The 15,165-nt window shown below is 63.5% G+C and overlaps 1 protein-coding gene across 1 annotated transcript in view; it reads left to right on the top strand.

Moving 5' to 3' along the window:
- Window positions 1-15,165, top strand: part of TNRC18 (trinucleotide repeat containing 18) — an 86,046-nt gene that overhangs the window by 15,904 nt on the left and 54,977 nt on the right. The window contains 3 exon segments of the mRNA XM_042922366.1: window positions 4,643-4,798; window positions 6,895-7,020; window positions 7,486-9,210. Coding sequence (XP_042778300.1) covers window positions 4,643-4,798; window positions 6,895-7,020; window positions 7,486-9,210 — 2,007 coding nt within the window.

Genomic DNA, 15,165 nt, shown 5'->3' with positions numbered 1-15,165 from the left:
GGGGGCTGGGGGAGGGGCTTCCTTCACTTTCCCTCACTTTCCCTCACTTTCCCTCTCTCAGGGCCCAGGACTGGACTAGAGGCAGGGGTCCGCCATGGTGGGCTTCCCAAGCTGAGGGCTTGGTGTGACAGTGTGTCTATAGCAGTGTCCCAGCAACTTGGTCCCCCCAGGCAAGCTCTGAGCCTCAGTTTCTTTGTAAAATGAGGAGAACCAAGTTCCTGCGCTCCCAGGCCTGTGGGAGGGTGAGTCAGGATGGGGAGCTGCCAGCCCAGGGACCGCCTGCCTTGCGCCGGGCATCAGGGCGCTCTGGGCAGAGAGGCTGGTCTACCAGCCAGCAGAGAGGAGAGCTTATCATTTGTTGTTGTTGTCGTCCAGTTCAAGGTGAAATTCATACAATGAATTTCAAATTAACCGTTCGGAAGTGTGTGATTCAGTAGTATTTAGTGCCTTCGTAGGGGGCCATCACTAGCACTCTGGTTGCAAAATTAAAGTTTTAAGGAAGGACAGAGGGAATTTGGGTAGAGGAAGTGGTCCCTTCCACACCCCGACTTTGAGCAGGTGCCCTGCTTCTCCGAGCCCCAGGGTTTGTACCGAAAAATCATGAGAATGACAGTCAAAATGGCAGCTGACCTCCCGTGGCACTTCACGAAAGCATCTTACACGTTATGTTTTACCATGTGACCACTTCACACAGCCTGGGGACACCGAGAAACTTGCCCAGAGTCACAGAGCAAGTGGGCCTTGGAGCCAGGGTCTTGTCTCTTTGTCGTCCCTGGGGACCCTTCTGTTACCTCCCTTCCTGGGGTGGAGGACGGGCTTGTCAGAGGTCTCGTCCCTGGCCCCAGTCTAGTTTCCAGCAAGGAGAGGCCCTCGCAGACTGAAGCTAAATTAAGTATAAACTAATTTAAAATTAAAACACGGTAAAAAACATTTTTTTTAATGTTCTTATTTATTTTTGAGACAGAGAGACCGAGCACGAGCGGGGGAGGGGCAGAGAGAGAGGGAGACACAGAATCGGAAGCAGGCTCCAGGCTCCGAGCGGTCAGCGCAGAGCCCGACGCGGGGCTCGAACTCACAGACCGCGAGATCATGACCTGAGCTGAAATCAAGAGTTGCACGCTGAACTAAGCCACCCAGGTGCCCCTAGACTCATGAAAATTTCAGAAAATTAAAGATGTGTTAACTCACCAGCCACATTTACGTGCTCAGAAGCCACAAGTGGCTGCTGTAGGTAGCCTCAGCACCGATACAGAGCATGTGTCCAACGCTGTTGGTTATGGGGCCGTAAGTGTCATTTATTCACCTGGCCTGCTGGGAACGGCAAGCGGGGCAGCGGGAACACTCTCCTATGGGTGACTGCCCCGCAGGGCTGCAGAGCCGATTGCTGGGCTCTGGGGTCAGCCCCAGCTCCGCGCCCTGCCCAGCGCCCTGTGACTTGCGATCGTTGCTTGTCCTCATGCCGGCGAGAAGAGTCCACAAATGACCACGTGTGAACCTGAAGTGGTTTCAGCATGAGTGGTGCCAGGTGGCCCAGCCTGTTTGTTTAGCGTTCGCCGTTATTATTCTGGATGACGGTAATTTGTTGTGGTTACACGTGTGTTTTAGGTCATTGGTGTTGGCTTCCAAGGCGGCCAGTGAGCAGGCGGCACCTCTTGCCACCAGGGGGCGGCCTGGGACCAGGGTGGGGGCCGGGCCTCGAGCTCAGCCTGCGGTGGGTGGCAGGGAGAGCCCCTCCCACCTCGGGCCCTGCGGGACGATGTCCAGCAAAGTCTAGGGAGAGACCATTGGGCTCTGGCCTGACCGTCGCTGTCCCCCGGAGCCCTGAGACCCACATCGGGGAGCTAGGAAGCCATCACCGGGTCCCCAGGGGCGGGTGTGAGGAGCAGGGGTGTGTACCTAGACTTTGAGAGGAGCACCAGGGATGTTGGGGCATGGGCCGGGGCCTCGGACGGCAGCCTGGAGGCTCTGGCGGTGTGGGGTGGGGGTCAGCTGCCTGTCCTCCACGCCAGGGAGACCGGGCAGGATGGCCTGGCACGGTGCCTGGTGGGTGTCCTCAGGGGTCAGGGGCCGCCCCTCCCCCCAGTATCTGCGCTGCCGAAGGGAGCACTACCCTGTCTCCTAATCCTGACGCGTGTCTATCTGCCTTTGCCATCGGAGGATTAGAAATGGCGCTCGTGTAGCCAGTCCACGAGTTGACGCCTGCTGTATGCCTGGTCCCGGGTGGCAGGAAGTGAGGCTGGCGGTTCTCGCCTGCAGGGAGGGGACCTGCTTGCGGGGAGGGATCCGCATTACCAAGTGTCTTTGGCAGGGGCTTGGAGGGGCTTCGGTGAGGCGCCGGGAAGGCCCCACCTAAGGGGGAAACGGGCCGGGTCTGGGGGGGTCGACAAGGACACCTGGGGGCGGAACGGAGGCAGCCACCGGCATTCGGAAGTGTGTTTGGTTTGCATCCGAGATCCATCGCTCGGCGGCTTCGGGAGGATAGTTCGGGGAGAGCACGGCGAGGGAGGGGGGGGGCAGGGTATATGTGCAAATGAACGCCACTGTCGTGCGTAACCGTCCTTGTGACTGGCGGTGGGGTGGCGACGGTGTGCCCGTTCCACAGCGTCGCACAGCTCTGGTCTGGGAGGGGCACACGTTGGCCCGCGTGGTCTTGCCAGGGCACCAGAATTCCCGCCGGGCCCGGGGAAGGGAGTTTGGGCGCCGTTGAGCCCCTGTGGCGGGCGGGAGCCGTTGGTGGCATCCGGGCACCAACGCCCCACCGGGCCTTGGGTGCTGCTGGGCGGGTTTCACAAGCCTGGGCAGGGGCAGGCCTGGGCCACCGGGCTTCCGCGAGGCCCGAGGCAGGAAGAGCTGGTGGCTGATGTAAGCCCTTGCGCAAACCTCTGGCTGCTGGCTTCCGGAGCCTTCTACCCGCCTGCCTGCCAAGGAGGAAGCCTGGGGCCTGGCGGGGCCCAGAGGCCCTGCTGCCCGGGCTCGGGCCACATGGGTGTCCTGACCGGCCGCCATGGCCCTGGGTCCCGAAGGCTTGGCGCTGGAGTCCGGTGAGGGGGCTGGGTGAGGCCGGGCTGGAGGACGGGGACTCTGCCGACACGGGGTCCGGTGATGGCACATGTGGCCAGAAGGTGTCCTCCTGCTGTTTCCCTGCATGTACCCCCAAAGGGACCGGGTGGACTTGGTGGCATCCTGTGCCCCCGGGAGGTAGTAAGCGAGCGCCTGTCGTGTACAGACTGCATACGGCACTGCTGGGGACCCTGAGGTGGGACGGGGCTCTGGGAGCCCCCCCCCTCCCCCGTGGGCTGGGGCCGCCGATGGTGTCTCGTCTGGGTCATTGCAGACAGTGCCCGCCTCACAGGGATGTGGGGAGGTTACCCGAGGGGGCACACGGGCAGCCCTTAGCTCGGGCTGGCCAGAGCTGGCTCCTGCTGGCTGCTCGGACATCCCCGCCATGCTCGGTTCTGTGTGCAGGCCTCCGCCCCTCCTCCTGGGGGCGTTGGGGGGAGGATTCAGTCCCCAGACTGGTGCTCGTCAGTGACTGGGCGAGGCTGCCGTTTGTTGTTACTATTCTCCTGCGGTGCGTGCTTTCCTCTTCACTGTGGTTCTTAAGGGAGGCGTTAGTATTCCCATTTTGCTGATGAGCGACCTGAGGCCAGGGAAGGGCAGCCCCCCGCCCAAGTCTCCCAGGCCTCCCCCTGGCCTGTGACCCGGAGGCCCGCCGGGATCTTCCCCTGGAGGGTGGGGTGTATGGATCCTGAGGGCCAGCGCCCCTGGCCGGCGGCAGCGAGGGGGCATCCCTTCTGGGGTGGGCCTGGCCAGGTGAGGCGTGGCTGGGGTAGGCGACGTCCAGCCAGGCCCCGGCACGCCGCTCTACCGAGTAGCAGTTGGCCACCACACCCCCATCCGAGGGACCTTGGGTGGGATGCTCTGCTCTCTGGAAGGATGGCCCATTGCTCTCGGTCTTTCGCTGCTTCCTCTCGCGAATCCGCTGTAGTTGTGGGGTGCTTGCGGGGTGTGTATTCCGGGTCAGGGCTCCCTGGCTGTGCGACCGGGCACTGCCCACCTCCGAACAGCAGCTTCCTGGTGCCTCAAATGGGCACGTGGTTCTTCCGGCACCGGGCTGGCCGATGCTGGCCGAGAACGCCTCAGGTCTGACCAGGGCCGCCTTGGGGTCGCTCTCCGACTCGTGGGGTCCCCCCTGATCCAGGAGCTCAACGTGAGCAGGGGTTTAGGCCACGGGCCCCCCCACCCCCTACCCCCTCGCTCTGTGGCCTCGGGAGGTCCCTGTCCCCCGCCGCACCTCAGCTCTCATCTGCAGGTGGGGAGACCGTCCCGCTTGGGTCTGGGGTTGGGAGAGCCCTCTTGCTAATTGCCGGGTGCCCCGGAGGTGAGGGTCTCTGGTGGCGGGCGTCCTTCTGGCTGCTCCTCTGGGGCCACACTTGCAGCCTTTTCAAGTCCCGGGGGATCTGGTCGAGGTGACCAGACCCATCCTGAGCCGGAGGGTCAGGGGTGGGGCGGAAAGGCTTCTCTGGTGTCCCTGCCAGTGGTAGCTCCAAGAAGTGGGGGAGACATGGGGATTCTGGGGTGCTGGGCCGGGCAGTGGGGGCCTGGTGGGTGCCTGACAGTCCCCCCCCCCTTCTCTCTGCAGGCGAGGCCTTCTTGGGCAGCTTTGTGGCCAGCGGGATGGGGCCCTCAGCCTCGTCCCATGGGAGCCCCGTGCCCCTGCCCTCTGACCTCTCCTTCCGCTCCCCTACCCCCAGCAACCTGCCTATGGTGCAGCTGTGGGCCGCTCATGCCCATGAAGGTAAGGAGTGTGCCAGGTGGGCGGGGCTGAGGGCTGTGGGCCACTGTCCTTGGCACCTCTCCATCCTGCCCACTCCCTTCCACCTCCGGGCCTCTCTCTTGCCGTGGCTGGGGGGTGGGGGGACAAGGCCTGGTCATCCAGCTGCCCTGCTGTTCCTCAGATACTCAGTGCTTCCTCTGGTCTCTGTCACGGGGCCTTTGCACAAGCTGTTCCCACCGCTGTGGGCCCTCACCCACTGTTCATCCCTTAGGGCTCAGCTACCCGCATCCCCACCCCCCTGCCCTGGCCCACCTCTCACCTGAAGGACAGGTTTATCTGTGTGTTTATTTGTGAGACATCCGTTTTCCCGACAGAGTGAGCTCTGAGGGCAGGGCCTAGTTCTGGTCACCGCGGTCTCCCTGGGGACCCTCGATAAGCAGTGTTGGAGCAGTGGGACCAGGGTCATCGGGTCCTCCTGTTGCAGTTCTGCAGTGAGGGCCACGGTCCCCTCTGTCGGGGAAGGGATGGGCCTGAGGGACCCTGAGCTCTTCCCCCCCCCTCTGGCGGAGTTTGGATGCTGGGTCCTGGGAGCGTCCACTGCAGACCCAAGGGCTTTCTGGGGTCTTTCGCAGCGCACTGTCTCCCCACTTTCTCCTCGGTGCCAGGGGCTCACCAGGAGGGGGTGGTCCTGCCTCTCTAGGCCTGGGAAGGTGGGCAGTCTTTTGGGGCTGCGGTCCCACCTGAGCCTCCCTCTTCACTCAGCCAGGGTGGGGCTGGAGGGACCTGAAGAGCTAAGACTGTGCCTCTGGTGCCTGCGTGCCACCAGCCTGCTCCTCTGCCCCTCCCGACTCCCTTTTCTTCCGTGTCACAAGTGCCATGCAGTAACGCATATGCAGTAACGGTTCCAAGCACGTAGGGTGCTTATTACTATGTGCATTGCGTTGCACATCTGAACTCATCTTATGCGCCCAGCAAGCTGTGAGGTAAGGACCGCCGGGTCCACTCTACAGCCGAGAAAGCAGAGGGATCCGATGTGATGTTTCAGTGCTTGAAAGAGATCACGTGTATCAGGTGCTCTTGATTTTTCTGGGGTTGTGGTTAATATCTTTAGCAGGTGGTGCCGTGGGAGAAACGTGGGCCCGGTGTGGCCAGGGACAGGGCCTGCATCTCTGGCCTCGGAGGGAACAACTGGGGGCACGTGAGACCCGAGTCTCAGGTGTCTCCGAGTGGCCTTTGGTCCTGTAGGACCCCCAGCCCAGGCAGAGCATCAGGACCCTCCCCCGGTGCTCGGCAACCTGCCTGCTCGCCAGTTGGCCTGGCTTTCTGGGCCCTGCTCAGGGGCTCTTGGGCCTCCGTTGCGTGCCCTCTTAGATGTTTCCTTTCTTTTCTCTGTGGCTACCCTCTCCTGTCTTCTCTGTCCCACAAAGCCCCCATTCTGGGCATCCCTGGTGGGAAGACCTCACCGGAAGGATCCTCCCCAGGAGGAATTCTTTCCCGGCGGCACCTTCCTGGGAGACCTGACAGTTGGAGATGCTGGGCAGGCTTGAGTTCAGAGGTGATCGACCTGCTCTGGGTCACACAGCAGAAGGGACTCATTAAATCAGTAAACCACCCGACGTGGTCTGTGTGGGGCTGAGGTTAACTGTCCCAGTGACCTCCGTTCACAGTCGGGCTCCTCTGCTGTGTGACTTTGGGCCAGTGGTCCTCCCTGAGCCTGTTTTCTCATCTGTAAAGTGAGGATGTTAAGAGTATCCGCCTCGCAGAGTTTTGTGCTGCTGAAGTTTAAATGAGAATAACAAAGGCAAGACAGTTGGCAGCGCTTGGCCTGTGATTAGAGCCCCCATCATCATCATCATCATCATCATCATCTGCTGCTTAGTTGGAGCCATTCGGATCCTCTTCCGGTGGGGATTTGAGGGCTCAAGCGGCTGGGGGCTGGCTGGGCCTAGAGGGAGGCAAGCCTGCTCTACGGAGCTGGTCGTAGATCTCAGGGCTCCCGGAACCAGGGGCTCCCTCCACGGCTAAAAGATTTTATTTTCAAGAAAAAGAGCGGGATGGAAGGAAGTTCCTGTTGGGAGGCCATGCCTTGGGCCAATCCGACTTTTTCTCTCTTCCAGGCTTCTCCCATCTGCCCAGCGGGCTGTACCCATCCTACCTCCACCTGAACCACCTGGAGCCCCCCAGCAGCGGGAGCCCCCTCCTCAGCCAGCTGGGCCAGCCCAGCATTTTCGATACCCAGAAAGGTATCGGGGTGGGAGTGGGAGATGGGTTGGAGGGTACCTTCTGAGGGGCTTCTCTGGGGGTTCCCACCACTACCCAGTATGCCAGGCAGCACCCCCTCTGTTTTCCAAGACCTCTGCTCCTGAGGGCCTCCCCAGCCCCTCCCCCCCCCCCCCCCCCAGCCTTCTGGTGCCTTCTAGTTGTGCTGTACTCGCCTGACCCTCTCTCTGTAGGCTCGAAAGACAACCCTGGCCTCTACCCCTTTCCCAGATGAGGAAACTGAGGCCCAGAGAGGTTAGTCAGTGGCCGAGGCGAGATTATGACCTCCAGACCCTCCATTTCCGGAGCCTGCCCTCCAAGGGCTGCGCTGTGCAGGACCGTCCTTCCTAACCCTGGGGTTGCAGGGCGCCCCTGAGGGGCCCTCGGCTTCTGCGTCGGCGGGGTGAGGGGGCACTCGCTCACGCCTGCACTCTCTCTCTTCTCCGCAGACGGCTTCTACCTGCCCGCCCCAGGGGCTCCGGGCGCCCTGCACTCTCACGCGCCCTCCTCCAGGACCCCGGGCGGCCACTCCTCCAGCGCCCCGGCCAAAGGCTCTTCGCGGGAAGGTGCGGCCAAGGAGCGGGCGGGCCGCGGGGAGCCGCCCCCGCTGTTCGGCAAGAAGGACCCGAGGGCCCGCGAGGAGGCTGCGGGGCCACGCGGCGTGGTGGACCTGACCCAGGAGGCGCGGGCGGAGGGCCGCCAGGACCGCGGGCCCCCGCGCCTCGCCGAGCGCCTGTCGCCCTTCCTGGCCGAACTGGGGCCGCCGCGCGCGCCGGGCGCCGCCGCCGAGTGCAAGGGCAAGAACCCACCCCCGCCGCCGGCGCTGAGCCTCTGCAACGGCGCGGGCGACGCGGGGCTCCCCGCGCTGGTGGCCAAGGAGGCGGCGCGCCAGGACGAGAGCGCGCGGCTGCGGCGCGCAGAGGCCCTGCTGCCCGGGCCCTGCCCCTGCCCGTCGCCCCTCCCGCCGCCGCCGCCGCCGCCCAAGGGCCCGCCCCCGCCCCCCGCCGCCCCGGCCGGGGCCTTCGCCGCGCCGCAGCCGGCGCCCGCCGGCGTCTACACCATCTTCCCCGCGGCAGCCGCGGCGGCCGCGGCGGCCGCGGCGGCGGCGCGCGAGTCGGGCCGCGAGCACCGCGTGGTGGCGCCCACCTTCGTGCCTTCCGTGGAGGCCTTCGACGAGCGCCCGGGGCCCATCCAGATCGCATCGCAGGCGCGCGACGCCCGGGCCCGGGAGCGCGAGGCGGGCAGGCCCGGCGTCCTGCAGGCGCCGCCCGGGTCTCCACGGCCGCCCCCCGACCGGCCCGAAGCGCTGCGCGAGAAGAACTCGGTCATCCGCTCGCTCAAGCGGCCGCCGCCCGCCGAAGCCCCGCCGACGCGGGCCGCGCGCGCCTCCCCGGACGCGCGGGCTTACCTCCCCGCCAAGGAGCTGCTCAAGCCCGAGGCCGAGCCGCGGGCCTGCGAGCGCGCGTCCCGCGGGCCGGCCGCCGCCCCCCAGCAGGCGGCCAAGCTCTTCGGCCTGGAGCCGGCGCGGCCGCCCCCGCCCGCCGGCCCTGAGCCCAAGTGGAAGCCTTTCGAGCTGGGCAACTTCGCCACCACGCAGATGGCCGTGCTGGCCGCGCAGCATCATCACGCCAGCCGCGCCGAGGAGGAGGCGGCGGCCGCCTCCAAGAAGGCCTACCTGGACCCCGGGGGCGCGCTGCCCCGCGCGGCGGCCGCCTGCGCCCGGCCGGGCACCGACGTGCACGCCGCCGCCCACGGGCCCGGGGAGGCCTCGGCCATGCAGAGCCTCATCAAGTACAGCGGCAGCTTCGCGCGCGAGGCCGTGGCCGTGCGCCCCGGAGGCTGCGGCAAGAAGAGCCCCTTCGGAGGCCTGGGCACCATGAAACCCGAGCCTGCCCCCGCCTCGACGGGCGCCCCGCGCGCCCAGGCCCGCCTGCCACACCCCGCGGGCCCTGCGGCCGGCGGAGGCCGGCAGCTGAAGCGGGACCCGGAGAGGCCCGAGAGCGCCAAGGCCTTCGGGCGCGAGGGCACTGGGGCCCAGGGGGAGGCAGAAGTGCGACACCCACCCGTGGGCATTGCGGTGGCCGTGGCCCGGCAGAAGGACAGTGGCGGCAGTGGCCGGCTGGGGCCTGGGCTAGCCGACCAGGAGCGCTCCCTGTCACTGAGCAACGTTAAAGGTGGGTCTTGGGTCCCACCTGTCACCTTCTCCCTGCCTTCCTGGTATTGTGTGACTGTGAGATCTTTGTATGATTAAAATTTTTTTAACGTTTACTAATGTTTGAGAGAGACGGAGCTAGAGTGGGGGAGGGGCAGAGAGAGGGAGACACAGAAGCTGAAGCAGGCTCTGGGTTCTGAGCTGTCAGCACAGAGCCCGACTCGGGGCTCGGACCCACGAACCGTGAGATCACGACCTGAGCCCAGGTTGGATGCTTAACCTACTGAGCCACTCAGGTGCGCCTCTTTGTATAATCTTTTAATGGCTTTTGTTACTGTGTCTAGAGCACACAGCATAGCTCAGCTGACAGTTCCTCATGGGCGTTCTCGTTTTCCCTTCTCTGATGTGTTCGTGTTTAGAATGTTGCATTGAATATTTTTGTGCATTGCATTTTCCTGATATTTTGAGTCCTTTCCTAAGATAGGTTCCTAGGAACAGGCCAGCTGGAGGCCTTCAATCCTAAGTCCTTGAGGGGGGTGACTGCCTTGCCTCGTTCATCATCCCAGTGCTTAGTGTGGGACCTGGTGCCAGAGTAGGTGTTTGATGAATGAATGAATGACCGAGTGCGATGGACAGAAACTGGGTCCTAGTGGTCTCATGGGACATTCGGTGCCTCAGTGCCTAAGAAATGCTTGCTGATTTCGGTAGGGAAGAACGGTCCGTTTCTTTCAATTATTGGTGAGGTTGAATATTTTCCCAGAACTTGGTTGATGGTGTTTTTTGTGTCCCTTGCATATCGTGCTGTTGGAATCCTTCATGGGATTGGGGAGGGTTGGTATTTGTGGCATTTTTATCAGAACTCTGGCCTTGGTCTGCCCATTGTTGAGCCACGGACCCTTCGACAGTTGGGTACTAGGCCGCACCCTCTGCCTGGAGGGTGTTAAGTGTGTTGTGGTGTGGGGTTGTTGGACTGGGGTAAGGGCCCGGGAATCTCATGTCCCACTGGCCTTGCTCTCGTGACTTCTCAGTGGTCGACCTGGATTTTTTTCCCTGCGTCTCTGTCCCCAGTGTCCAGCCAGCTTCCCGTACGTCCCGGCTGTGAGCTTAGGCTTTGGCCACATTGTGGGCCCCTGTCTGTGGCACCCACGTGGCCCCCTTCCCTGCACCTCCCAGACTTTACCCCATAGGCCACCTGGGTGTCTTGGGTGTCTCACTCCTGGGTCCCCATCACTTCCTTTTTCTGGCCCACCCGTGCTGACTTCTGGGCTTTATCCTCCGTCCGTGGCCACTCTCCTGTCCCAGATGCCTCTAGACGGCTCAGCCCTGCTCTCCTGGATGCGCTGGATGAAGCCCGCAAGGCACGGGCCGCCCTGGGACTCCTGCCGGTCCTCGCCCCACCCGTTGGCATGCAGGCTAGCGGCCGAGGGTCTTTATCCGGCTTAGGTGACTCAGAGTGAGTGACGCTTCCTGGATGTTTGTTGAATGAGCCCGTGGTTCTTTGTGGGGCCTCCCTCGTCCCCTCTTCCCTGAGCCAGGAAGGCCCGTCCTCCAACCCGGGGAGCTGGCCCCAGGCCCTGCCTTATACTGGGATTGGAGGGGGAGTGGGCAGCAACCCTTGGCCAGGGGGTGGCTGGCTCGGTGCTGGACGGGTCCTCTTGCTGGGACAGAGGTTTGCCCCCAGGGACCCCCCTGCGAGGTCAGAGCTCTTTGGGTCCTTGCCCGAGAGGATGCTCACATGACACGGCATGGCACCCCTCTCGGGGGCTCCCAGTTCCCTGAGCTCGTGTCGGAGCCCAGAGTACCTGCTCATGCCCGAGGGCCCTGTGTCCATGGGGTCCTAGGAGAGCGAGAGAGAGAACGTGTGAGAGAAAACATACGTGTGTGAGAGAAGGTCTGTGAGGGAATGCACGCGCATGCGTGTGAGAGCACGTGTGTGTGACGCTGCGACAGAACGTGGGGGAGGAGGGAGGGCCTGGTGGGTTTGGGGTGAGATGTTCGGGGATTGGTCTGGAGCAGGCTTGGTCTGGTGCCGCCGCCCGTCGAAAAGTAGGCAGCGGGTTCTTCTCCTTAAAACCGTTCCCATAGGACGGGGTGGCTTTTCCCCAGTGCTGGGCGCCCTTGTGGGAGGGCAGGAGTGGGGGGCGCCCCCGGCCGAGTGGGTGGCCGTCAGCCCGGGTCTCCCGGTCTCGTCCCATCTTCCCTGTCGTCTCAGAGTTTCAGAGTGAGCCTTCTGCCTGTCGGTGGGTTCATGTCCCATCTGTCCGTCAGGTCCGTGACCTTGAACAAGAGGCCTGAGCCTTCTGGGCCCCAGTGTCCACATGTACCACCTGGCTGCCGGGCACATAGTAGGTGCTTCACGAACAGGCCTGCCTTTTCTTGGCTTGCATTTAGCGTGTTGGGGTCTGGGAGCTTCTGACAGTGCCTGTGAGTCCTAGATCCTCCCGGAGTAACGTCCCTGTGGGCCCTCAGGGGCCCTGAGATGGACCAAGGAGGGGCGTGACCTACGCCTGTGAGTCCCAGCGATCCGTGGCCTCTGCCCGGAAGCGCGGCACAGCCGTGGGAGAACTCAGTCATTAGGTAGAACCAGCCCAGGCTCTGGTACCCTCCCAGCTTCACCCCTGGGGAGAGCGGGTGAGGAGGCAAAGTGGCTTGGCCAGGGTCCCAGGGCTCGGGCTCGAAGAGGCAGACTGAGCTTGAACCCTCGGCCCAGGCCTGTGTCTCTTCCCTCTTCGTCTCGCCTGTTGGCATCAGCTCTGTGATGGAGTCACATTAGGGGTAGATCTGGGGGGAGGGGTCGTGAGGACGCGCCCGCATGGCTCCAGGCAGAGCTGGGGTCGCCTGACTGTAAGCCCCGGCGGTGGCCCAGACCCCGGAGCCGGTGGCAACCACATCTGCTGACAGGTTCACGGAGGCCAGGGCACCAGGCCTCGGTCCCAGCCTCAGCCCCGCTTGGAGAGGCTGTCACCGCATGGCTGTGGGCCCCGGGAGCAAGGCTGCCGTTTCCCTGGCACCCATCCCGTGCCCGCTCTCCGTGGGAAGCGCAGGAAGCCCACTGATCTGGAAGACCCGCTCAGACTCCGATCCCAGCCAGGAGGCCTCCTTGTCAGTCGGTGCCGTGACCTGGGCAGGTGGCTTTGTTGTCTTCTTGTGCCTCAGTTTCCTAACCTAGAGCGGGAAGACGGCTGGGGTTTACCTCCTGGGTTGATGACTCCTGAATGAGTGAATGCCTGGAGAAGATCCGGGGGCCTCCTGCGCGTAGAAGTGGCCTTGAGATGTGGGTTGTTTCCACAGCTCATGTCTGGAGGGCCGGGATGGGGTCTTGTGTCTCTGGGACATTGGAGGGGGCCCTGCACATCTGTCTCGTGCAGGAGCTGACCTCCCACCACCCTGGAACTCAGCACGGAGAGGTGATGGGCCGTCTGGTTTCCCTTCTCACTTTGAACAAAATCTGAACCACATTCCCTTCCACAGCCCACAAGGCCCTACAGTCTATACTCACCCCTTCTGTGGTCTCTCCTCCTGCGCCCTTCTTTTTATTCTGTCTAGCCCCCATGGCCTCCCTGATGTTCTTTGGCAGACTTCTGTCTGAGGGCCTTTGCCCTTGCCTTTGCTTATCTCATTCTTCCTGGCTATCTTCTTGTGACTCTGTCGGTTCATTTATCCGTTAATTCGTTCTCTGCGTGTTTATTGAGTAGCTTCCCTTTGGCCAGGTATTGGGTAGGGAAGGAGGCACACAGGCGGGAGTGGGACTCCTTAAACCAGAGCAGTACATAATCTGATGGAGAAGACAGATGGCGAACAGCCAGCGAGCAGAACAGCAATCCGTCGTGATCAGTGCGGGGAGGGAGAGAAACGAGAGCTTGATGGAGAGGTGGTCAGGGAGGGCTTCGTGGGGGAGGTGGCATTTCAGCTAAACTCTGACAGGAAAGGCTGAATAGTCTAGGGGAAGGGCACTCTGGGTGTCGGGAACAGCGTGTGTGGCCCTGAGTGTGGTGAATACAGAGAGCCATGGTGACCGGGGCATGGTTCTGTGGGGCCGGGGTTCTGCAGGAGGGACAGGTGTGTACAGGGGTTAGAGGGGACAGGTTGAGGCCGAAGGAGAAGGGTGTAAGCTGCAGTCCGGCCAAGCCCGGGGTGAGGTAGTGGGGGGCACGTCACGCTTTTTCAGAGACCAGCCATGTTCGGACGGGGCTGTCTGGGGCTCTGACTCGAGTGACCTTGGGGGTGGTGGGTGCTCCAAGATGGGGGGGCCTGCAGACGGGTTTGTGGTGGGAGACAGGGCCCAGGATGGGAAGCCACTGACACCCTGAGTGGTGACAGGGCAACAGACATCGAACAAGGGGGCTCGGGGCTAGGTGACCCTCTAGGCACTTGTCCCTTTGGGGGACTCCAGGAGTCACTGCTAAGTCCTGTTCCTGAATGCAGGGTGGGCCGCTGGGCAGGAGGGCCCTTGGGGTTTCTATGGGCTTGGGAGGCCATCTCCGCCTGGAGAAGGGAGCTGGGGCACATGCTCTAATTTCCCAGCCCGGCCCTGGGACTCTGGGGGGGTCCTCCACATCTTGGCCTTGTCTGAAGCCTGGGCTGCCCTTCCGGACCTGACCACCCCGGGGGATTCCCTAAAGGGACCCTCTACTCTGTCATGTAGCAGGTGGGTGGTCTCAGGATCCCTGTGGTTACAGGAACCACACTGACACTCCCCCCAGGCTGGCCGTGGCACTGCTCTCCCACTGAGGGCCCCTCCCCTGCTTGCCACGGGCCGGGCGGGGTGAGACCACAGCAACTCTGAGCTGGTGTAAGTGAAGTTGGCTCAGCGACTTTGCCGACTGCAGCCCGCGCGGATAGTCGACGTAGCAGGGAGGCACCTCGGTGTCCCACAGGGGCCAGGTTGTGAAGACACGTGCTCCCTCGCCCGCCGTCACTCCTGCCTGGCCTCTGGATGCCCCCGTTGTTGGCCTTAGATGCTCACCGCACCTCCCTGTCGTCCTGGCCCGCCTCTGGGACTTCCAGGCTGTCCTCCCAGGTGGTCTCCCGGCCCAGTGTCCCCTCCTGCCTCTGGGGTGCGCCCCTCCCCAGCGCTGCTGTCTGTCTCCTCGTGTGCTTGGTCCACGGGCGTGTGCCTCTCTCCGGGCTCCTGTCCTTTGTCCTGGGGCTGTCAGGCCCCCGCCTTCCTGAAGGCTGGGGGGGGAAAACCGCGCACCCTGCCGAGCCTCTCCTGGGGGCTCTGTTCTTTGCTCGCTCCCAGTTTTGGGTGGGCAGAGGGGAGACATGAAGGGGAGATGGCTGATGGCAGCATTTCCCTGAGTGCGGGGGCCGCTGCCGGACCCCTGGTCTGGCGCGGAGCACCTTTGCTGGCGCCTCGGCGAGGCGAGGCCTCCTCCCTGCGCGCCCCTCCCAGGTCCGCCGGGCCTCTCGAGATGCAGCGGGGTGGGTGCCAGCCCCAGTGCGTTTCTCTCTTGAGCAGCGTCTCAGCTGCTTTCTGTGAGGCCACTGTGGCCAGCGACCGTGCCCTAGCCTGCCCGGGGCTGCCACATGTGCACCGGGTTCTGGCTTGTGCGGAAAACACCCCGAGAGAGGGCCCGGGGCAGGAGCTGGAGCTGGTGGAAGGTGGCAGGGGGGAGGAGGGACGGACCAGACGGCTGTGTGCCAGGCCGGACTTGGGGACCCGCCTTCTCTGCTCTGAGGGCTCTCTGGGGGTCGGGCAGCTCATGGAAGGTAGAGCCGAAGGGGCAGCTCACACGTTGTTCCCTCCTCCCCCCTTCCCCCTGACGTGGATCGTGTTCTCTAGTTTTACTTTACTGTCCTGATTTGAGAAGGCTTAGCCACGTGTCTGCAACAGCCAGAACCACGACGGGACCGCAGTGGGGCTTGAGCGTGGCAGGTGCTTCCCTGGGACCTGGGTCTGGCTGTGCTGCTTTCTTGGGTTGTGGTTTCCCCTCTGTCTTGACCCGCCACGCCCCACCCCGCCCCCAGAACCCGC

This window comes from Panthera leo, chromosome E3 (genome assembly GCF_018350215.1).
Source record: "Panthera leo isolate Ple1 chromosome E3, P.leo_Ple1_pat1.1, whole genome shotgun sequence".
In the NCBI taxonomy this organism is placed as follows: Eukaryota; Metazoa; Chordata; class Mammalia; order Carnivora; family Felidae; genus Panthera; species Panthera leo.
This window is presented reverse-complemented; position numbering and strand designations above follow the sequence as displayed.